At 36.5% G+C, this 24,679-nt stretch overlaps 2 protein-coding genes across 4 annotated transcripts in view; both read left to right on the top strand.

The window, feature by feature from the left end:
• Slc2a2 (solute carrier family 2 member 2) overlaps nt 1-24,679 on the top strand; it is a 37,589-nt gene that overhangs the window by 4,142 nt on the left and 8,768 nt on the right. For all 3 annotated transcript variants that reach the window (XM_046422911.2, XM_046422909.2, XM_046422910.2), the window contains 7 exons: nt 1,972-2,064; nt 5,269-5,522; nt 10,357-10,481; nt 12,519-12,634; nt 13,756-13,918; nt 14,419-14,606; nt 17,027-17,131. In XM_046422911.2, the coding sequence (XP_046278867.1) occupies nt 1,972-2,064; nt 5,269-5,522; nt 10,357-10,481; nt 12,519-12,634; nt 13,756-13,918; nt 14,419-14,606; nt 17,027-17,131 (1,044 nt within the window). The remainder of the gene's footprint in view (nt 1-1,971; nt 2,065-5,268; nt 5,523-10,356; nt 10,482-12,518; nt 12,635-13,755; nt 13,919-14,418; nt 14,607-17,026; nt 17,132-24,679) is intronic.
• Nucleotides 19,501-24,561, top strand: LOC124078200 (heterogeneous nuclear ribonucleoprotein A3-like). Its single transcript, XM_058572274.1, has one exon. It carries the CDS (start codon nt 22,846-22,848, stop codon nt 24,172-24,174), a length of 1,329 nt encoding a protein of 442 aa, XP_058428257.1. The 5' UTR covers nt 19,501-22,845; the 3' UTR covers nt 24,175-24,561.

The raw sequence follows: 24,679 nt of genomic DNA, 5'->3' as shown, positions 1-24,679 counted from the left end.
AGGGAGGCTGAAGCCCTTCCCAGGTCCCCGGCGCCCTCACTGCTGTGATAACTAGTACTCTGGAGGGGAAAAGAATTTGAGGAGGAAACACCAAGCAAGTCAATGGTACCCTATCTTAGCTTTGTCTGTCTGGCCACTGGGTTCTAGATGTATAATTACATTTTAGCAGATAGTTCAAAGTTTTTCATAATCCTGTTACCATATAGTGTGTGTCCATGCCCATACTTTAGATATAATATATACTAGTTATTTCTAGTAAACATAGTATATATAATATGGTATGTGTGTATATTATATTATATTATAATCATATACTTTGGGTCAGCTTTGAAATCTTTCAGAGAAGGAAGTTGTTGGGAGGGAAAGTCTATAGAGATGCCACCTACAATTAGTGAAAAGAAAGGGAGTTTTGTAAACCTGCAGATTCCCAACCCCAATTTAAGATTCCAATCCAGCAGAAAGTCTGGGTAAGTCTCTGGAAGCTACATACATAACAAGCTCTCCAAGTAGGGGTCTGGTTTTAGAGCCACCAGACTCCATAACTTTTCCAGCTTTATCAGGGAATCAAGGTCCTGATTACTAAGCTATACTTCATGCCTGAGTGGGGAGATTTATAATCATCCTACAATTTAGACAAAACCAAAGCTCCTATTGAGGAAGTGGGTTGAGTCATATATCACTGAAGTAAAAAACTGGAAACTGGAATCCATGATTCATTCCTTCATCCAACAATGTGCCTATTATAACCCATGCTTTTTATTTAAAAATTTAAATTATATAATTAAATATATCAAATATTTTCTCTATAAAATATCTAATAATATAAATAAAAGAACATGTAACATTCCTTCTCAAAGATTATCATCTTATTCTTCAAGAAAATATTCTATGCAACATTCACAAATCAAAGAATATTCATGTTTAAGGTTTTTATTAAAACATTCATATGATCAACAACTTCTTTTACCACTTAAAAATAAATTATTGCATACAATCACTTTATTTATTTATTATTTAATGGTACTGAGTGCTGAACCCAGGAGTGTTCTACTATTGAGCTACATCCCAGCCCTTTATATTCTTTATTTTTGAGACAGGATCCTGCTAAGTAGCTGTGGCTGCTTTCAAACTTGTGATCCTCCTGCCTCAGCCTCCCAAGTAGCTGTGATTACAGATGTGCACCACCATGCCTTACTATTTACTAACATTTTAAAGGATTTTTACATTTATATTCTTTTTGACTGCTATACAGTATATATGTATCTGACATATGTACCAGGATGTATCTGAATCTATTTGACATTTGTCATTGAATAACATCAAAATTCTTTCTACAATTTTTTCCATTACCCACAAATGTGAATCTGCATGTATCATATAATTTTCCTATAGTTGGTTAGATATATAATTATAGGTTGATGGAGATGAAAATGCTCTGTAATAGCTTCATGGAGTTGGGGAGAAACAATATAGCTTGAGCCCCTGACTCTAGGCTCAATTAGATGCAAATCCTTTAAGGTAGATCACAATGAGGCTAGTTGATGCCTCTTATATGAGGGCTGAAGTGTTTCTGTACCATGGCAGTGTCCAGAGAGCTCCCTGTCCCTTCATTGTATGTAACTTCTCCCAACAACATAAATGTTTCCATCTTGGAAATTTTTTTTTCTTCAGCAAAGTCTAGTTCTCAGTTCAGATTCTGAATTCTAAAAAATATATATGTAAGGAAAAAGATGTTTGGTTCCTCCCCTGGGAAAAGCCATTCCAAACCTTTTTCAGTTCTAGAAGTGTAAGAAAAGATAAATGGTTTTCACATTCTCCTGTGAATAACCCCTACCCTGCCAAAGTGCATAGTGGATACCGAGGGGAAAGAACCAGCCTGTGGAGCCATTGAGAGGCCCACACTGCAGCCTGATGGGATGATGAGGAGCTGAAACTGCCTGCTGTTTCCCAACTCTGTGTTTCATCCCACAGATCACTGGAACTTTGATTTTTGCTGTCTTCACTGCTGCCCTGAGTTCCTTCCAGTTTGGGTATGACATTGGTGTGATCAATGCACCTCAAGAGGCAAGTGAAACATACACAAGTTCTTTTGGGGGCATGTCCTATGTCCTATGAGTTCCTCATGTCCAGAGAGTATCACATATTCCCCATGTATAAGATAAAGTGTGTCCACGTGGTAGACACAGGGTAATCCTGGCCTGCCAAGTACAATGTGCATGGTTCCAAAGCTGATAAGTTGGCCTTGACTCTCCAGTTAACAATCCTCCCAGAAAGAGTGAAACTAATTCTTGATCTCTGGTTCTGCTAATCGCTGAGCTCATAGAAATCTCTAACTAGAGTACCACATGCCCAGGATATTTTTTGAAAAAGAGTTTATTGCAGCATTCTTCAGAGCTCTCATCCATACATGAATGAAAAATGCCAGAGAATAACGAAAACAGCAGAAGGCTATGTTTCACTCAGTGAACCTTTATTGGACACTTACTGCATCAGGTACTTCAACTGTCCCCAACGGAGCCTCCCAACAACTTTATTAGGCCGGTTGCCAGGCCAGATTATAACCTTTAGGAGCCCTAACACTAAAAAGATTACAGTCCTTTCCTTCCTTCCTGCCTCCCATGGGTTATTCAATATAAAATAATACAAAATTTTAGAACCAGAGTGAAAAAATCCAACAAAGTTTGGATTTTCTCCACGATGAGTATTTTCCTGGTAACTAAAAATGTATATCAGGTAATTTCTACAGTTTTCTCATTATTTTTTTACATCTCTACTCAGTTATCTAGAGAATATCAGAAAATAAGATTTTTCTCAAGGTCCCATAGCCTACAAAAGGGGGCAAGGAGGGGACCAGAACTTTATCCCCCTCTGTCATTATTGTCAAGCACAATAGTTAACATAAAGAAGGTGCTCAAAAAAGTGTTAAGTGAATAATGGAGAGGGAGGGAGGGAGGAAGAGAGAGAGAGAGAGGGAGCACACCTGGGAGAGGGTGGTATAAGGTGGAGTTATGAAAACTGAACATCATGTGAATCCACCATGTTTCATTTGCTTCTCTTATAGCACAGAACTTCAAGAAAAATTCGACACTACCAGTTGTGAATGTGTGTAATGTATAGGGTACAATCCATTACCTGAAAAGAGCTTCTCCTTTGGCCAAAAGATGTGTCCCCAATTAGGGGATGTGGCTCAGTGGTTAAGTGCCCCTGGGCTCAATCCCCGGTACCAAAACAAACAAACAAACAAAAACCAAGATGTGTCCCCATTAGGTACCACATCCCATCATGAGTATGGCAGCCTCGCTATGGTAAGGTCCAGAGAATAATACTGGGGGTCAACAGACGGGGCTTATATCTTTTTTCTTTCTTTCTTTTTTTTAAAAAAAATTGTTTTAGTTGTAGTTGAACACAATACCTTTATTTTATTTTTATGTAGCACTGAGGACCGAACTCAGCGTCCTGCACACGCTAGGCGAGCCCTCTACCACTTAGCCCCAGACCCAGCCCCTCTTATCTTTTTTTCTTGGGTGATAACAAGTGTCAATTTAGGAAGCTTTCTAAAATTCAGTTCCACATTACCATGACTTCAAAAGAGAAATTGGTAGAACTTCAATTTTTATGGAAGACCTTTTTACATCTTATTTAACCATCCTCTCCAGTCTTAGAATGAAAATTAGGCTAAGATTTCCCATCTCTCAATCTCCCATCTCTCTGACTCTCCTGAGTCAGAGCTGAAAAACAGGGACCATTATTTTTTTTTAACATTTTTTAGCTGTCAACGAATGTTTAGCTTATTTATTTATATGTGGTGCTGAGAATTGAATCCAGTGCCCTCACACATGCTAGGCAAGTGCTCCACCACTGAGCCACAACCCCAGCCTAAAACAGGGACCCTTCTAATTTATCAGATTAGTGCCTTCTTGACAAACCCCTCTGTGTTTAAAGAGCTGCTTAAACACCATTAATAATAATGGGCATTTAGGTCCTCTATTTCTTCATTAGCTGAATGATATTTGGAATGTATTTTAAAGTCATATTTTTTATAATTCTAAAACTACAGATTCCTAGTACAGAAAATATATGAAAAAAATCATCCATAATTCTATGTTATAGAGCAAACTGCTAAGAACATTCTGAATATTTCCTTCCAGCCTTTTTTTTTTTTTAAATGGCATGTTATCCATGTAAGGCAGCCATCTAATGATTCTCTTCTTCACTCAGGTGGCTTTACCAAACAGGACTTTCCTTATAACTGGTAATACAGAGCAACTACATTCTAGGAACTGTCAGAGAGGACCCCCAGCTCACTATGGCTGAATAGTGATCTAATCAGCAAGAAAAATGACATGGGAGAAAGATGACCTGAAGGATATATTTCTACATGATTTTTCTTTGGTACCATATTTGTCTCTACCAAAGCACATTATAAAATATGGCTCTGTAAAATTTAGTTTTGAACATCGTTCCTTCTGTTACACACTGAACTCTATGAGGACCCACAGTTCAAACTTTCTTCAGTCTTTGTACCTTCTCAGGGCCCACTAGGATATGTTTTTCTTTGTAATTCATTAATCATATGCCTGATTGTTTTCCTCTGCACTGACCACCTACAAGTTAACTGCTAAATTTATAACTCAATTCTCCCAAGGATACAATACCTAGTGTTTTAATTTTGTGTAGTACCAACTTTATTTTTGACCCTCATCTTATCTTCCCTAATCATTTTTCTTTTATGTTTCTATTTCAGTATTTAAGTTAATTTAAATCCTGCTGTGCAGAAGTAATTCTGGTGTAAACACATCTTTTAACTTGAAGAATATTTTCAATATTTAAAGAGTTGCCAGCATTTAAAACCTGAAATTTTTAATATAAAAAAAACTAGAATTCTGATTTCCGTTAAAAAAATTAAAGGTCATCCAACACTAGACTAAACTTTTAGCTTCCTCCTTTAGGTGGAGGAAATGCTACCATTCCACAAGCCCACACTCCCTATTCTAGCCCAGGGGTGGGGGGTGGGGGAGGTGGGGGGGTGGATATGCACCTTCAGGACTCTAGTCACCAGGTACCATGCCTCCTTCACTCATCTATCTGTCCCTGCCTGGTTCCTGGTGGCCTCTGTTTTATAAGGTATGATCAACGTAAATACATCTAGCCATGTTTATTAATGGAATGGTCCTGTTTAAATACCTAATATTTTAATGAAAAAAATCAAACAAAGTATATAGAATGTTTAAAATATTGAATTAACTTTTCTTTATTTTATTTTCTCAGATAATAATATCCCATTATAGACATGTCTTGGGGATTCCACTGGATGACCGAAAGGCTACCAACAACTATGCTGTCAACAGCACAGAAGCACTGCCCACAGTCACATACCCAGCGAACCTAGTACCAGCTGGGGAAGAGGCTATGGCATCTGCTGGCCTAATCACCATGCTCTGGTCCCTGTCTGTGTCCAGCTTTGCAGTTGGTGGAATGATTGCATCATTTTTTGGTGGATGGCTTGGGGACAAGCTTGGAAGGTGGGCATAAATTCATAAATATGTAAAAATGCAAAAACTTTAGTATCTTGGAGGTGTTAGATTTTTTTTTTTTTTTGAAAGATGCCATCTTTCTTTTATGGAGTAGTTTTAGAGTTGTTTTCTCAACTCATAAACATATGAAGCAGGTCAGTGTTAGACCAAATCAGCAGACAATGTTCCTGCAATTATCTAGTTAATTATGTAGTCAAAATAGCAAAAGTCAATTTATTGTGTATTTCTAGATAACTACTTTGATACTCTGGCTTTGTAAGTTATAGAACATACTAGAAAACCATTGCATAATGGTTACCTCGGGAACTTAGAAGAAGAGCTTAAACTGGATTTTTTTTTAAACTGGGAATTGAATCCAGGGGGTGGTCAATCACTGAGCCATATTCTCAGCACCACCAGTCTCCCTTTCAAATTTTGAGACAGGGTCTTGATAAGTTGCTTAGGGCTTCACTCAGTTGCTGCGGCTGGCCTTGAACTTGCCATCTCTTTGCCACCGCCTCCCAAGTCTTTGGGATTACAGGCACGCATCACCACGTCCAGCCTAGATGGGAATCTTTAAACTGAGAGTCCATTGTATGCTTCACCAAATCATATCGTTTCTCAAACATCAGTTTTTTCATTTGTAAATTAGAACTTGGCTTTTGGTTTAGTCAAGTCCTAAGGTCAAGTCAACATTCCTGATTCCCAGTAACCCTGTGTACTTGGCATGAGTTTCGAGCTGCTGCTTTGGCTACTGCTATCTCAAAGTCTGGACCCGAGTGAAGCAAGATGGAACATTTCTCAATTCTGGCTTCTATTAGACATTTTGCATGGAAAATATCTGTGAAACTCCTTTACCCTCAAGCTTCACTGAGACAGAGGATATACTATAGCTGCTGGGGTTTTCCTACCATATAGGAAGGAAATAAGATTAGAAAATCAAATGATATTTCTTTAGCTTTATTTCCTGCTCTTTGAGCCCATATTTTGTGTATTAATTATCTTTTATTCTTATAATAAAAATAATACACAGATCAGGAGGCTGAGGCAGGAGGATCACAAGTTTAAAGCCAGCCTCAGCAAATTAGTGAGGCCCTAAGCAACTTAGCAAGACCCTGTTTCTAAATAAAAATATTTTTTAAAGGGCTGGGAATGTAGCTCAAGCACCCTTGGGTCAATCTCCAATACCAAAATAATAATAATAATAGTAATAATAATACATGCCAAATTTGGAAAATTTAGGAAGTGCAAAAACTTCTAAAGGTATAAATAAAAATATAGATGACTAACTTAATAATTCTGAATTACAAATTATTTAGTATTTCTAATTTTGCTACTATAAATTAGAGTCTTTAGTTTTCTAGTTATTTAATTGTGATTTCTTCCTCTTACACTAGAATTTTATATAATAACACTGTAAGACATTTTCTCAAGTAAAGGGCATCATGGTAACTCAAGTTTTATTGCTTAAATTGGAGTCTCCTTCAATTTCTTACATTTTTATCAATGTACTGGTATTTGGTTGAAAACAGATTATGTACACAACAGAATAAATAAATTGCCTTTCATCATTTAAAAAAATGCTAAAAATTAGCCGGGGCACAGTGGCACATGCCTGTAATCCCAGGGACTTGGGAGGTTTCGGCAAAGAGGATTGTAAATTCAAGGCCAACCTCAGTAACTTAGTGAGGCCTTGTCTCAAAAGAAAAAAATAGAAGATAAAAAGGTCTGGGGATGTAGCTCAAATGATAAGACCCCTGGGTTCAATTCCCAATACCACACACACACACACACACAAAAGTAAGAGTCATTTCAAATTGCATCAGATTGGCTTAAACAGTAAATGGAGAATTTTCTAGATTATTTATAAGTCAAATCAAACTGAGCAAAATTAAATTTTAAAATATGAACAAATCAATTGGAGCTACTTCCCATTCCTAAAGGAAAAATTAAACCCTTCCTATATTCAGAGATGAGATTCTCACAGGCCTAGTGACTTACCCTGAAACATGTAACCAGTGGCCTAGCAATAAAGCCAGGATGCATATCCTCTGAAGCCAAGATTTAGCATCAACAATAGTCATAACCATATCAAATGACCATTTATTAAATAACCTATTATAAGGAAATTGAAACTTCTTCCAGCACAATAAAAAAATCATCTTCTTTGAAAAACAGTCATGAATCTCATAAATTCAACTTAAAAATTAAGATAAAAGAGTTCAGTATCTCTTGTGAAAGTTTTTTTTTTTCCCCTGGGGAAAGTCACTGAGAAATGGCATGAATAAAAGTGTTGCTAGGATGATTTCTCTACTAGTTAAAAGTAAGTAAATAAAAATGTTTTCCTTCCATTATAGCTTAAAAAAAAAAGTTTTTCCCTGAAACTGTGTAGTAGTCAATAGACCAACATTTTATAGACTGGGTTTGCAAGGTCAATTTTTCCAAAGACTGTGCACTTACCTTTTAAGTAGGAGAAAAGTGTTTTGGGCAATACATGGTCTATGCAATCCACACTACCATAGTCAAGGGAGGCATACACAGCAAACAGAACTCATAGGGCAGGAGGGATAGCTCCAAGGTAGAGTGCTTGCTATGTCCGGGAGCCTGGGCTCAGTCCCCAGCATCACACACACACACACACACACACACACACACACAGGAATTTATTAAATTGCAGCATCATTAACCCTTGGTGTTGCACAGATCAGGTTCAGCTCTGTCACTTAATATTAGTATGAAAATGACCAAGTTGCTTAGGTTCTCTAAGACCGTTTTCTACCATCTGCAACATGGGATGGGGGAATATATACCTACTTCATGGCATTATTATGAGGATTAAATGAGAAGGAATATAAAAGATTTGGCCCGATGCCTCACATATAGTCATCAGGCAACAAATGTGGCCTTATTTTGATGATGATAATAAAGACAATTATGACAATACAAGAATGATGATGATGATGACATTCATAAGAATGAAACCAACACTAACAGGAGTATTCAGAGCAAGAGCTTAAAAAAAATACACTTAGGAAGAATTAAGTTTCTTTCTCCCTGATTCAATCACTGCATGTATTTTTGTGATTTTCATATGATTATTTTTGAAATTATTTTCATTTATTTTTGGCCATTTCTCACATCTGAATAGAAATTAAAAATCATTTATATTGTATTTTGTGTTCCAGCAACCACTGTTTGCAGTAAGGAAGAGAAACAGTCTGATATCAAAAATCTTCTCAGGACTTTATTGGTTTTACTTTTTGTCTTTTTTCCCTCCTAACAGAGTGGACTATAAGCTAGCTGCTAATAATTTCTTAGGGTTAATTGGTGAATTTGCATGCTCTCTGTCCTTGTGAAAAGAAAAATCATTTCACAGTAGTCTAGCAGAGAAAAAAACACCCTTTAACTATTTTTCTACGTGGCAGCTCAGGGACCGGCAAGTTCTTTTTAACTGTTCCCTATCTTTGGATAGTTAATAATTTCCTTATATTAATTTCCTATTGCTGTTGTAATTAATTACCACCAACTTGATGACTTAAAACAACACAAAATAATTTTCTTACAGTTTTGGAGGTCAGAAGTCCAAAATCAGTTTCACTTGGCTAAAGTCATGATATCAATTGGGATGGTTTCTTCTGGAGGCTCAGAGAGGAGAGAATTTCTTCCTCTCCTTTTTCCAGTTTGCAGTGGCCCCTTCCTCCATCTTAGAAGTGCATCAATTCAATCTCCACTTCTATCACATCATCTTCTCTTCTGCCTTCCTCTTATGAGGTCACTTGTGATTACATTGTTGGGTTCACCTGGATAATCAGACACTCTCCCTATGTCAAGATACATCATCACATTTGCAAAATCCCTTTTGCCACATAAGGTATCATTTACAGAATCTGAGGATTGAGACTTGAACTCTTGAGGGACATTATTCAGCCTATCACATAGTTGTTGGGAAATCATTTCACTATGAGATTTTAAAGTTTTACTCTCTAGAAAATAATGTGTTTAGTGTTAAATATATTTGCTTAGAAAAGGCCAACCTATCAGAGTTTGAAACAATGAAATAGAATACAGCAAGGTGCTTACATATCTTCATGGCAAAAACATTTTTATACTGACCAGTCAGATTCTTTTATTTACTTTGGCTATTTAACTTTGAACAAGGTTTTTGTGCGATTTTTGTATGATTATTTTTGAAAGTGATGTTTTTGTTGCCGTTGTCAGCTTTATAACACATTTGACCTTGGTTGACATTAATTCATGGATTCTGGAAACATGCTGGTGTACAGTGTTAAAATGAGGATAATTATAACTATAATTATGATAAGCTTTAAAAAGTATGTTTTAGTTATCAAAATAATTTATACTAAAGGAAATTTGACTTTGAAAGTTCCTCTTCAATCTACATCAACTGAAACCTTTACATTGAAAGAAAACAAAAAGAAAGAAACAAGTTATAGATTACAACCACAAAATTGAATTCATCTATCACCAGATAATTATTCCTTAAAACAATCAATTTCTGGAAAACTTAGTTAACTGTTTGGAAAAGTGTCAAAAGTATTATCTTAAATCAAACTAGTCACCATTGTGAGTGAATCATCTCTATCAAAATGTGGAGATTAAGTGTATAAAACCCAGGTTGTCTCATCATAAATATTACTTTTGTTAACACGTTGGTCCACAGATGAGTCAAAGTAACAATACCGGTTTAAGATTTCTGAACTAGCATTTATGGCAAAATTAAAATAATTGAACTCAGGTAAAAAAATCTCAACAAGCTCTGGAAGCCAATAACTTTATTAAGTTTTGATGCCTAATTTGTAATTCTGGCTTTATGAAATTTCAGAATCAAGGCCTTGATGGTAGCAAACATTCTCTCATTAGCTGGAGCTCTTTTGATGGGGTTTTCCAAATTGGGACCATCTCATATTCTTATAATTGCAGGAAGAAGCATATCAGGACTCTACTGTGGTAAGTGACAAAAACACATATATACATCTTTTCTGAAAATCACTGTGCAGCACATGTGTTAACTTGCAGGGACATTTTTGAGCTTAGGATTAAGTCACAGAGGGAAAGACAATTGCATAAAGTTAGGTCCTGAGTTGTGAGTTTTGGACCAGTAAATGGGAATTGTGATGTTATCTTAGGATCCTGTACACCGCAATAGCAGCATCTTTAGTTGTCTGATCTCAGACAAATTGTTTAACTCTGACTCTTAGTTCCTTCATCTGTGAAATGAAGAGAATGAAAGTATATACCCTACAGGGTAATTGTGAGAATACATGTAAAACACTAATCATGGAATCTAATATACAAAAACTGCTGTTATTACTTTTGTGGTGCAGTAAACAGTGGAAGACTGCTGCACTCAGACCCCCAGTGCTGACCTGTGATCTACCTGGCTGTCTCTGTTTCTCATACCTGACCAGACCTAGACACCTGTACCCATCTCTTTAACCATACACCCCAGTCCTGTCTGATCCCAAGCATGGCTGAGTGAAGCATTAAAGAGATGGTGTCTGTAGGGAGAGGGAATCAGGCAAAAGCAGCAGCAAAGTTCATAAATCTCCTCCCAGGAACTTCATGTCTGAATATGGGAATCACTAGTTTTTGGATACAGCTTTCCAAATGTCCAGAAGCAACAAATTAGCAGAGATTTGAACAAAGGCAGGAACATTCACTCACTAAAACAGACAAATATTTAATTTCTCAAGGCCATTGGATCCTTAATTCTGATGGTTCTGGGCTGATGTTTTAACCTATTCTCACAAACTGGAGTTGCCCTTCAATGCACTAATACCAAGCGGGGCAGGGAAGGAATGATGAGGGCACAGAATTTGTATGTAAAGTATTTCTAATATTCTGACTGTTAATGTTGCTAAAATTTATAGGAAATATAATTTGACTTCAGATTCATATTATTTCAGACTTGTGAACTTAGCTGTATCATTTGATCTTGAGATATAGTATTAGATATTATGGAAAGATAGTACAACCTCAAATGTTTTTTTTTCCTTATTGAAGCTGAATAGGCAGCATGTTATAGTCACATGTAAAATTCTCCAGAAGTTCAGATGCCATATCAGATATTCAAATATTCACTGGAGATATTAAGAGTTTGGAGCATTAAATATGCACATTGAAAATAGTTGCCAAAGCATCTTTCACACAGAGACCATCCACTTCCATTTGATAATCAGTAGGCAACCTCTAAGAGATTGCCTTCTGACAGATCTTAATTTTTACTGCAATCAGCCAATGGCTGGATGGGTATGCCACCTTTTCAACATGACTGATCAAATTTTTCATATTCCTTTACAGCACAAAAGTCTTTTTTCAAATAAAATCTTTTCTGAAGCCTAATACGTAGAGGGAATAAAGGAGCTGGGTTGCTCTGACAACTGGGGGAAGAGTCCTTGAGTTCCTTAACTCTTCCAACTCTTCCACCTACCTCTCCACCCCAACAGGGACCTTGCCATACTTCCACATTGTGGAGATTGGTAGTTCTCATGCTAACCCTCCATACCATGGGATCTTGGCACATCATTTCTCACCTCCATTGTGAGGGTGGCGTGTTGGTGTCCTAGCTTCCTTTAATTTCATGAGTCTATTAAGAATATTATTTAAACATTCCTCAGTCTCTTTTCTCAAGAGAACTTCAGGCACTATGATGTAAACTAAACATTAAGATAGGTTTTTTTTTTTTTTTGAAACCTGAGACAACACCATGAAGAATTGCAAAATACATGACCAAGCATTTCTTTCTAACAGTATTTTCAACTGCACCTTCATCATAAGGTGGTATACAACCTTCATTGATAAGGTTGTATTAACAAATTTGTTTTGCATGAATTGTGTCTTTGGCTGAAGACAAGGGCCCTTCATCCCAAGGGATGCAGGAAGGGAGTTTCAGTCTGGATATTGGGTGTACTTAGACCAAATATCATTGTTACTGCAATGTTCCTGGGTGTACTTTAACATTTGTTATATTCATGTTTCATGCAGGGTTAATCTCAGGGCTGGTTCCAATGTATATTGGTGAAATTGCTCCAACCACGCTCAGGGGTGCTCTTGGCACTTTTCACCAGCTAGCCATTGTCACGGGCATACTTATTAGTCAGGTAAAAACTCCTCATCCTCCACTTTACTCATCCTCTTCTTCACCCACTTCTCCTTTCCTTTCTATTTCCATGGTAGACTAGCACAGAGGAAGATAATGATAATAATTATTATTATTGTAATTTAGCAGCAGATTAATTATTTAGGTATAACTAACAGCAATAGTGAAAATGGTACAGAAACAGGCGTTTTAGCTCAAAGTTAAACTATTACCACTTCTGACTTTTCTCCTTAAAAGTTGTTTGGTGGGATTGGCACTAGAATTGAAACTTCCAATACTATTCAGGAATTAAGTTATTTGATTTAGATTTCAAAAAATAGGAAACTTCATGTTTTTGACTGCATGGGTTTCCTTTGTTTTGATCATCTTTCTTGGAAACCTAGCATGCAAATGATGATTACAGGAGCTCTTGTTCGGATGGTTCTTTCCTTCCCTTCTACCCTATGGCCTCAGAGGGAGTTTTAGAACCTCATATTTAATCATCCAGAAAGATCTCTGAAATAGGATTCATAAAGCTGATTTTCCCTAAGCAATCGTTCTATCTATAATGGAATAAAGGAGCTGGGTTGCTGAATAATCTAAGCAATTTAAAAAGAAATATTTTCTTCTTTTTTGTACATTCTTTTTTTTAAGAATTTAACCTTTATTTTTTATTTATTTGTTTTTATGTGGTGCTGAGAATTGAACCCAGTGCCTCACACATGCTCAGAAAGCATTCTACCACTGATCTACAATCCCAGCCCCAAGAAATGTTTTCTAAAAAAAAACTTTGGAACAAGGCCCCAAAATTATGTATGATTTTAATACAGTATTTTTCCATCTGGTTGCCTAGAGACTATAGCCATATGTTGCTTTAGATATCAAATGTATTTTTTAAAAGTTGGGTTGATTCCCAACCTAAATGTGTAAATGAAGTTAATACAAACAAGCCCAGTTGAATTATTTGCCAAGTAAATTGTCCCTATTTTGGTTAAGATTAGATGTAATGGTTTCCAACTTGTGCTTACATGAACCAGGACTGTTAGGGATTACTACTGAATAGCCAATGTGTTTTTTCAACAAATTGTAGAAGGCAGATGCAGAGCATTGTGTAGCTGATAAGTTTCCTCCTTATCCTCTCAGATTGTTGGCCTTGAGTTTATCCTGGGCAATCATGATCTATGGCACATCCTGCTTGGCCTGTCTGCTGTGCGGGCCCTCCTCCAGTTTCTGCTACTCTTCTTCTGTCCAGAAAGCCCCAGATATCTTTATATCACGTTGGAAGAAGAAGCAAAAGCAAAGCAAAGTGAGTATGTAGATGTTTTTTCTTTCTTTCTATTGTTTTTGAAATACCAGCTTTCTATTGTTTTTGAAACACCAAACAGTGTGTATGAATGGTTGCTAGCAAAATTATTAACAGGGACTTCCAAATGAAGTCAGTAATTACATGTAATAAGAATGTGCAAAATCACTTTGATAGGACTGGTGTGTGCCATATCACACCTGTAAGCATGCACTAAAGCCCACAAAAGGGACTTAACCAGAGACTTCCAAAAGACTGCCTAGATTTATGCTTTTATGATAATGAGGATCATAGTTTTCTGTCAAAAGATGAAGCCAAATGTTCTGCCTTTTTACATCAAAGAGCAGGATTTAATTTAACAAAAGAGAATTTCCAACCCCCATGCTATAAAGTAATAGAATGGGACATGCAGAACTATAACTGTTTCATGAACACAGTAAAAATAAATTAATTTTTGTTTTGATCTGAGTGAGTTGTTTCAACTTGATAATTTGGGGGAACAGGCTTAAAAAGACTCAGAGGAAGTGATGATGTCACCAAAGACATAAATGAGATGAAAAAAGAAAAAGAAGAAGCATCAAGTGAGCAGAAAGTCTCCATAATTCAGCTCTTCACTGATTCTAGCTACAGACAGCCTATCATTGTGTCATTGATGCTGCATGCGGCTCAGCAATTTTCTGGAATCAATGGGGTAAGTTGAGAATATCTTCTAAATTTAAGAACACAAAGCGAACTAAGAAGGAAAGAGGTTAAAGTTTAAATAACTAAAGGATGCTTTAAAACATTGACATCAAGTGTTACTACATAGCTATCAAGTGTTATTACAACAGAAAATTAAGTGAAAATTTTCTTTTCTAAAATAGGTTGCAATTCTTTAAAATATCAGTACTCAATGGTGATTTATTTCTATTAAGATGAGACAAAAAGGCAAAAGTCATAGTAAATGCAATGAGAGAAAAGGAGAATAATCATCATTTCCAAAGGGGGAAGGTCCCTAAATTACAAGAGGCTTCCAGAGGTGAGAATGAAATTTAGGATTTTTGATAGTGAGGGAAAAAGGGAGTCCATGGTTCTTTTTATTTAAATGAAGGATGCCAGATAGCTAGATGCAAAGAACAGTTTCTTGCCATCAAGAAACTTTTTTATTTGTGAAGACAGCCTATAAAAATAAACAATAGAATGAGTTGGCATAATATTGATGAGTGAGGGTAGTAGATAAGATGTGATTGAAAAATATGGTAGTATCAAACTTTTAGGTTCTGATTTTAAACCCTTTACTGTTACACTGTGTGCATGTATAAATATGTTACAGTGAATCCCACTACTATGTATAGTTATAATGTGCTGATAAAAAATACACAAAGAAACCCTTGTATCATGCAGACTAAATTAACCACTAGAAGAAAAATGTAAGGGGGCCGAGGTTTTGGCTCAGCGGTAAAGTGCTTGCCTGGTATGTGTGAGGCACGGGTTCGATTCTCAGCACTGCATATAAATAAGTAAAATAAAGATCCATTGACAACTAAAAAGTACTTAAAAAAGAAAAAGAAAAATGTAAGCACTTGTTAAGAAATTAGATAAAGAAAATCACATGCCCTCATCTATTGATATTAAATTATGTGGATTAGGTTTCTATCACTAGTGAGCCAATCCCAGATCCACAAGAGACAATTTAGGGGTACTAATGGATGGTCAGAGTCTTGGAGGAGACAAAGAAAGTAATTCTTATCTGTTGAAGTAAAAGGATACCTGAGATGAACCTCACTTCATAAACCAATATTTCTTTCATATAGTCTCTAGTAAGATATCTTGATGTTTACCTGTGTACAACTTTGGAACTCACAGACCAAATTCATATCCCCTGTCTCAGTTCTGCCTGTATATCCACTAGACAATACTTAATCTTTCTGAACTTCCTGGTTCATCTTCCATCCCAGGATCTTAACTTCAAGAGGTACTGAGAAAATGTTGGCCCTGAGGCTGTGGAGCAGCCTAAAAATAGTAGGATAGTAGTATAGCCACTGCTCACTGAACAGTCTGCACAGTTCTCCTGCATTAGTCCTCTCTGCAGGAGGAACGAGAAACAGGACATGTTGAGTGGGGGAAAAGTGACAGAGGAATAACACAATGATCTAAAAGACTATTAGAAGTATATAAACATAACTAAATTTTTTTTTAAAAAGCTATTGGGCTGTGAAATTGATTTCTCCATTCCTACTGAGATTAGTGGAAAATTCTGGATTAATCATAAAAGACAGAACTCTCCCACATTATGATGAGCACATAAAACTGTCCTAACTTCTTTTGAAAATTGTTTGGCCATTTGTACCAAAGCTGAGCAAATGCATACCCTAAGGTCCAGCAATTGTCTATTCATAGGTATGATTACATATTTCACCAAAAGGACTGTTAGACTGTTTAGAGCAACACTATTCATAATCACCCTTAGTGCCTAAATATTCATCAGGAGTGGATTGAATAACCAAATTGTGGTGTGCTAATACAACAAAATTCTATAGAGTAATGATATGAACAGTCTGCAAATATGACAATAAGGTAACTCATAAAGGTAACTGTGAACAAAAGAAGGCAGACAAAAAATAGTACATATTATGTGGTTTCATCATCAAGTACAAAACTAGGCAAACTTTATCTATAACGTTAGATGATGGGAGAGTGATTTCTTCAGGACAGTGGATGAGGGAACAAATAGGGAGTTTCTGCAGAGTGTGCAATGATTCATTTCCAGATCTAAGAGCTGGTTATACATTAATGAATGGGTGTGACCCATTCATTAAAACTAATTCAGTTGTACACTTATGTGTGTTTTTATATGTGTTATACTTTAACAAAAAGTCTACAAATTTAAAAAATAGTAGCAAAGTTTTCTAACTGTAAATGTAAGGAGAACTTTTAAGCAATCAAAAGCTTTAAATGCTAAAGGAAGTCTGTTATCTACTCTGGAAAGAGAGGGTGGAGAAAATCTTTAGGAAGTTCTAGGGACTATGGCTCTAGAGGAACATGGAAAAACAAATAACCTAAAATATTTCTTGCCTTAAAGACATGAGTGTGAGACTTCCTGATTAAGGCCAAACTGTTTGTACTTTGCAGATATTCTACTACTCAACCAGCATTTTTCAGACAGCTGGAATCAGCAAACCTGTTTATGCAACCATTGGAGTTGGTGCCATCAACCTGGTTTTCACTGTTTTCTCTGTAAGTCGACACCTTAGATAAACACTGCTTGTTTTCTAGTCCAGAAATGGAGGGAAAAACTTGTGATATAAAAGTGATCAATGATTTCTGTCCACGTGCAGTGGGTATGTAGAATTAAATGGGTCATGCAAAAAGTCCTCTCTGTAAATAAGCCAACTATTGCACTACCAATAGGCTTAACTGAGAATGTGAATCACTGGCTCACCCCACTTCTGGGATGCCATTCAATTAACTCTTAGTGAAAGAATAACTTACTGGGAGGCACAGAGGAAATTCCGTTCGTTCCTTCTTCATCACTTTATACTTAAACCCCTTGGACTGGCTGGCAGCTTGTCATTTCTATCAATATGTATAGTCAGTATGCATAGTTTACCCAGGATCCTCTCCTTCCATGTTTGAAATACTTTTTCCATCATGATGTCTTGGGGAGAACATTTAAAAATAATAGACAAGTTACTCTCAGATATCTTGGCCTCTAAGCAGAATTCAGCAAACTTGGGAAATTCCTATGATGTTAAGTCATTGGACAGAAGTTCTAGGTAATTCCCAAGGAAGTAGCTTCTGGTGATGCATTAGAGGTTTATATGTGCTTTAGAGGGTGGGGTAGAAGTATAAAACTAGAAGTGTTATTGATCCTTTTGCAACTACCACAAAAAAAGAGGTCATATGTTCTTCTTAAAACCAAATATTGCATATAAGGAATGATTCAACATCTTGACGACAATATTTAACATAATCTAAAAGATAAAATAAGTAAACAACAAAGACAAAAACTTGCAGCTAATATAATTCACTCTAAAGTGAGGATAATTTGGCCCATTTTAATATTTGAATAAAAAATATTAAAAATAAATGTGCTTGGGCCAGGGTTGTGGCTCAGTGGTAGAGCACTTGCCCAGCATGCGTGAGGCACTGGGTTCGATCTCCTGCACCACATAAAAAATAAATAAAAATAAATAAAACAAAGGTATTAAAAAATGTGCTTTTCTGTGTCAGTCATAATACTATACTCCACTTATTTTAGATACTTGTTTTTCATTCTTTGAATATGAACTTTCAACTATTACCTTGGGGTGGTCAATAAATTACAGCCTGGTTATCTAGACCAAAAAGCAGGTTTGTCTAGACCACATTGAACAGTGCTTAACCTTGGAATGAGAAGGAAGAACAAATAGCAACAGAACACCAGGGATTCTGTAGAAATAACTCAGAGATAATACCTGCTCAGGCCAAGAGGCCACTCTCAAAGAAGGTCTGTTACTGGGATGGAATGCAAGGGACTACATGCCCTTTTTGTCTCCTGGAATAATATTTTTTATAGATACTGCTGTATCATCTTTTCACAATATGAAGATTATTATTCAAACACTTGTGACCAATAAGATTTTCTATATAAAGTATTGAGTTGCCAAGACTGAATAACCCAAAATTTGGAAAAAAAACTAGAGAGGAACTCTTTTTTTACTATTATTAATTTTTTTGGAATTTATATATGACAGTAGAATGCATTATAATTCTTATTACACATATAGAGCACAAAGTTTTCATATCTGTGGTTGTATACAAATTATATTCACACCATCCGTGTCTTCATACGTGTACCTTGGATAATAACGTCCATCACATTCCACCATCATTTCTAACCCAATGCCCCCTCCTTTCCCCTCCAAGCCCTCTGCCCTATCTAGAGTTTGTCTATTCCTCCCATGCTCCCCCTGCCAACCCCACTATGAATCAGCCTCCTTATATCAGAAGAAAATATTCAGCATTTGGTTTTTTGGGGTAGGCTAATTTCAATTAGCATTATATTCTCAAACTCCGTCCATTTACCTGCAAATATCATTATTTTATTCTCTTTAAATGCTGAGTAATATTCCATTGTGTATATATGCCACATTTTTAAAATTAATTCATCTGCTGAAGAGCATCTAGGTTGGTTCCACAGTTTAGCTATTGTGAATTGTGCTGCTGTAAACATTGATGTGGCCGTGTCCCTGTAGTATGCTATCTTTAAGTCCTTTGGATATAGACTGATCAAATGGTGGTTACATTCCCAGTTTTCCAAGGAATCTCCATACTGCTTTCTGTATTGGCTGCACCAATTTACAGTCCCACCAGCAGTGTATGAGTGTACCTTTTCCCTCACATCCTCATCAACACTTATTGTTGTTTGTCTTCATAATAGCTGCCATTCTGACTGGGTGAATGAAATCTTAGAGTAGTTTTGATTTGCATTTCTCTAATTGCTAGAGATGTTGAACATTTTTTCATATATTTGTTGATTGATTGTATATCATCTTTTGGGAAGTGTCTGTTCAGGTCCTGGGCCAATTATTGATTGGGTTATTTGTTTGTTTTTGTTTTGTTTTTGTTTTTGGTGCTTAGCTTTTTGAGTTCTTTATATACCCTAGAGATTAGTGTTCTATCTGATGTGTGAGGGATAAAGATTTGCTCCTAAGATGTCGGCTCTCTATTCACCTCACAGATTGTTTCATTTGCTGAGAAGAAACTTTTTAGTTTGAATCCATCCCATTTATTAATTTTTTATTTTAATTCTTATGCTTTAGGAGTCTTATTAAGGAAGTTGGGGCCTAATTCCACGTGATGGAGATTAGGACCTACTTTTTTTTCTATTAGATGAAGGGTCTCTGGTTTTATTCCTAGGTCCTTGATCCTCTTTAAGTTTAGTGCATGGTGAGAGAAATGGGTTTAAATTCATTTTATTGCATATGGATTTCCAGTTTTCCCAGCACCATTTGTTAAAGAGGCTATCTTTTCTCTTATGTATGTTTTTGGCACCTTCATCTAATATAAGATAACTGTAGTTATGTGGGTTAGTCTCTGTGTCCTGTATTCTGTACCATTGGTCTACCAGTCTGTTTTGGTGCCAATCCCGTGTTGTTTTTGTTACTATTGCTCTGTAGTATAGTTTAAGGTCTGATAGTGATGCCACCTACTTCCCTCTTCCTGCTAAGAATTGCTTTAGCTATTCTGGGTCTCCTATTTTTCCAGATGAATTTCTTGACTGCTTTTTCTATTTCTATGAGGAATGTCTTTGGGATTTTGACTGAAATTGCATTAAATCTGTATAGTGCTTTTGATAGTATGGTAATTTTGAAAATATTAATTCTGCCTATACAAGAGCAAGGTAGATCTTTCCATCTTCTAAGGTCTTCTTTGATTTCTTTCTTTAGGGCTCTGTACTTTTCATTATATAGATCTTTCATCTCTTTCATTAAGTTGATTCCCAAGTTGTTGTTGTTGTTGTTGTTGTTGAGGCTATTGTAAATGGGGTAGTTTTCCTCGTTTCCCTTTCTGCAAGTTTGTCACTGATATATAGAAATGCATTTGATTTACAGGTGTTGATTTTATATCCTGCTACATTGCTGAATTTATTTATTAATTCTAGAAGTTTTCTGGTGGAACATTTTGGGTCTTCTAGGTATAGAATCATATCATTGGCAAGTACTGCTAGTTTGAGTTCCTCTTTTCCTATGTGTATCCCTTTAATTTCTGTCGTCTGTCTAATTGCTCTGGCCAGTGTTTCAAGAACTATGTTAAATAGAAGTGGTGAAAGAGGGCATCTCTGTCTTGTTCCAGTTTTTAGAGGGAATGATTTCAATTTTTCTCCATTTAGAATGATGTTGGCCTGGGGTAAGATAGCCTTTATGATGTTGAAATATGGTCCTATTATCCCTAGTTTTTCTTGTGTTTTGAGCGTGAAGTGGTGCTCTATTTTGTCAAATGCTTTTTCTGCATCTATTGAGATGACCATATGATCTATTGAGATGATCATATGATTGATCATATGATTGATGTGATGAATTACATTTATTGATTTCCATATGTTGAACCAACTTTGCATCCCTGGGATGAATCCCATTTGATTGTGGTGCACTATCTATTTGAAATGTTTTTATTTTCAATTTGCCAGAATTTTATTGAGAATTTTTGCATCTATGTTCATTAGATATATTGATCTGAAGTTTTCTTTTTTTGATGTGTCTTTACCTGGTTTTGGAATCAGGATGATATAGGCCTTACAGAATGAGTTTGGAAATGCTGCCTCTTTTTCTATTTCCTAATATAAATTGAAGAGTATTGGTATTGGTTCTTCTTTAAAGGTCTTGTAGAACTTGGCTGTGCATCCATCCGGTCCTGGGCTTTTCTTGGTTGGTAGGCTTCTGATGGTATCTTCTATTTCATCGCTTGAAATTGATCTGTTTATATAGTGCATATCATCCTGATTCAATTTGGGCAAATCATATACTCTAGAAATTTGTCAATGCCTTCTATATTTTCTATTTTATTGGAGTACAAGTTTTCAAAATAATTTCTAATTATCTTCTGTATTTTTGTAGTGTCCATTGTAATATTTCCTTTTTCATCCAGTATGTTAATAATTTGAGTTTTCTCTCTCCTTCTCTTCATTAGCATGGATAGCATGGTTTGTCGATTTTATTTATTTTTTTCAAAGAATCAACTTTTTGTTCTGTCAATTTTTTCAATTGTTTGTTTCAATTTTACTGATTTCAGCTCCGATTTTAATTATTTCCAGTCTTCTACTGCTTTTGGTGTAGATTTGTTCTTTTTCCAGCTTTGAGATGTAATGTTAACTTTTTGTAATGTTGACTTTTTCTTCTTTTAAGGAATGAATTCCATGCAATGAACTTTCCGCTTAGAACTACCTTCATAGTGTCCCAGAGATTTTGATAAGTTGTATCTGTGTTCTCATTCACCTCTAATTTTTTTTAATCTCCTCCCTGATATCTTCTGCAACCCCTTATTCATTCAGTAGCATATTATTTAGTCTCCAGGTGCTGGAGTAGCTTTTATTTCTTATTTTATCATTGATTCCTAATTTCATTCCATTATGATCTCATAGAATGCAGGGTAGTATCTCTACTTTTTTATATTTGCTAATAGTTGCTTTGTGGCATAGTATATGGTCTGTTCTAGAGAAGGATCCATGTGCTGCTGAGAAGAAAATATATTTACTCGTTGAAGGATGAAATATTCTATATATGTCAGTTAAGTCTATGTTATTGATTGTATTATTGAGTTCTATAGTTTCTTTGTTCAGCTTTTGTTTGGAAGACCTATCCAGTGGTGAAAGAGGTGTGTTAAAGTCACCCAGAATTATTGTGTTGTGGTCAATTTGGTTCTTGAAATTGAGAAAAGTTTGATTAATGTAGATGCTCCATTGTTTGGGGCATATATTTATAATTGTCAAGTCTTGGTGTCTGGTATGGTTCCCTTGAGCAGTATGTAGTGTCTTTCTTTATCCCTTTTTATTAACTTTAATTTTATTTGATATGAGGATGGAAACCCCTATTTGCTTCCCCAGTCCATGAGTGGGGAAATGAAGGATACAATGAACACTATGATACAATATACACTATGAGTGGTATGATTTTTCTCAACCCTTCACCTTCAGTCTGTGGATGTCATTTCCTATGAGTCTCTTGGAGGCAGCATATTGTTGGGTCTTTTTTTTTTTTTTATCCAATCTGCTAGTCTGTCTTTTGATTGGTGAATTTAGGCCATTAATATTCAGGGTTATTATAGAGACATGATTTGTATTCCCAACCATTTTTGGTATTTATCGTGACTTGGTTTCCTCCTCTGATTAGATTTTCCTTTAGTGTAATACCTCCCTCTGCTGATTTTCATCATTGTTTTTCATTTCCTCTTGGTGGAATATTTTGCTGAGGATGTTCTGTAGTGCAGGCTTTCTAGTTGTAAATTCTTTTGACTTTGGTTTATTATGGAAGATTTTTATTTCATCATCAAATCTAAAGCTTAATTTTGCTGGATATAAGATTTTTGGGGCCACATTGACATTGATCCGCTGCCGCGTTACGAAATGGCGCATTGGCCCGCAATGGCCGCCGCCTAGCTGCGCCGCTGAGAAGGAGCGCGGGATTGGAGGAGCAGTCAGGAGGCGGCCCGGTAGAAATGCCGCAGATGGCTTCGAGGGCCACGATCCAAAGGAACCAGAGCAATTGAGGAAGCTGTTTATTGGTGGTCTGAGCTTTGAAACTACAGATGATAGTTTAAGAGAACATTTTGAGAAATGGGGCACACTCACAGATTGTGTGGTAATGAGAGACCCCCAAACCAAACGTTCCAGGGGCTTTGGTTTTGTGACTTACTCTTGTGTTGAAGAGGTGGATGCAGCAATGTGTGCTCGGCCACACAAGGTTGATGGGCGTGTAGTGGAACCAAAGAGAGCTGTTTCTAGAGAGGATTCTGTAAAGCCTGGTGCCCATCTAACAGTGAAGAAAATTTTTGTTGGTGGTATTAAAGAAGATACAGAAGAATATAATTTGAGAGATTACTTTGAAAAGTATGGCAAGATTGAAACCATAGAAGTTATGGAAGACAGACAGAGTGGGAAAAAGAGAGGATTTGCTTTTGTAACTTTTGATGATCATGATACAGTTGACAAAATTGTTGTTCAGAAATACCACACTAGTAATGGGCATAATTGTGAAGTGAAAAAGGCCCTTTCTAAACAAGAGATGCAGTCTGCTGGATCACAAAGAGGTCGTGGAGGTGGATCTGGCAACTTTATGGGTCGTGGAGGAAACTTTGGAGGTGGTGGAGGTAACTTTGGCCGTGGTGGAAACTTTGGTGGAAGAGGAGGCTATGGTGGTGGAGGTGGTGGCAGCAGAGGTAGTTATGGAGGAGGTGATGGTGGATATAATGGATTTGGAGGTGATGGTGGCAACTATGGTGGTGGTCCTGGTTATAGTAGTAGAGGAGGTTATGGTGGTGGTGGACCAGGATATGGAAACCAAGGTGGTGGATATGGTGGTGGAGGAGGATATGATGGTTACAATGAAGGAGGAAATTTTGGTGGTGGTAACTATGGTGGTGGTGGGAACTATAATGACTTTGGAAATTACAGTGGACAACAGCAATCAAATTATGGACCCATGAAGGGGGGCAGTTTTGGTGGAAGAAGCTCTGGCAGTCCCTATGATGGTGGTTATGGATCTGGTGGTGGAAGTGGTGGATATGGTAGCAGAAGGTTTTAAAAACAGCAGAAAAGGGCTACAGTTCTTAGTAGGAGAGAGAGCGAGGAGTTGTCAGGAAAGCTGCAGGTTACTTTGAGACAGTCGTCCCAAATGCATTAGAGGAACTGTAAAAATCTGCCACAGAAGGAACGATGATCCATAGTCAGAAAAGTTACTGCAGCTTAAACAGGAAACCCTTCTTGTTCAGGACTGTCATAGCCACAGTTTGCAAAAAGTGCAGCTATTGATTAATGCAATGTAGTGTCAATTAGATGTACATTCCTGAGGTCTTTTATCTGTTGTAGCCTTGTCTTTTTTCTTTTTCTTTTCATTACATCAGGTATATTGCCCTGTAAATTGTGGTAGTGGTACCAGGAATAAAAAATTAAGGAATTTTTAACTTTTCAATATTTGTGTAGTTCAGTTTTTCTACATTTTAGTACAGAAACTTTAACAAAATGCAGTTTTGAAGGTGTTTCCTTGTGAGTTAACAGTAAAGAAGATCATTGTTAATTACTATTTTGTA

Source organism: Marmota monax, unplaced genomic scaffold (genome assembly GCF_021218885.2).
Source record: "Marmota monax isolate L192 unplaced genomic scaffold, Marmota_monax_Labrador192_F-V1.1 WCK01_AAM20220418_F8-fsc00110, whole genome shotgun sequence".
Taxonomy (NCBI): domain Eukaryota; kingdom Metazoa; phylum Chordata; class Mammalia; order Rodentia; family Sciuridae; genus Marmota; species Marmota monax.
Note: the sequence above shows the minus strand (reverse complement) of the source record. Positions and strands in the feature narration are given on the sequence as shown.

Coding starts and splice junctions, on each gene's coding strand:
- LOC124078200 (XM_058572274.1), top strand. CDS start 22,846: ATGTTCTGTAGTGCAGGCTTTCTAGTTGTAAATTCTTTTGACTTTGGT.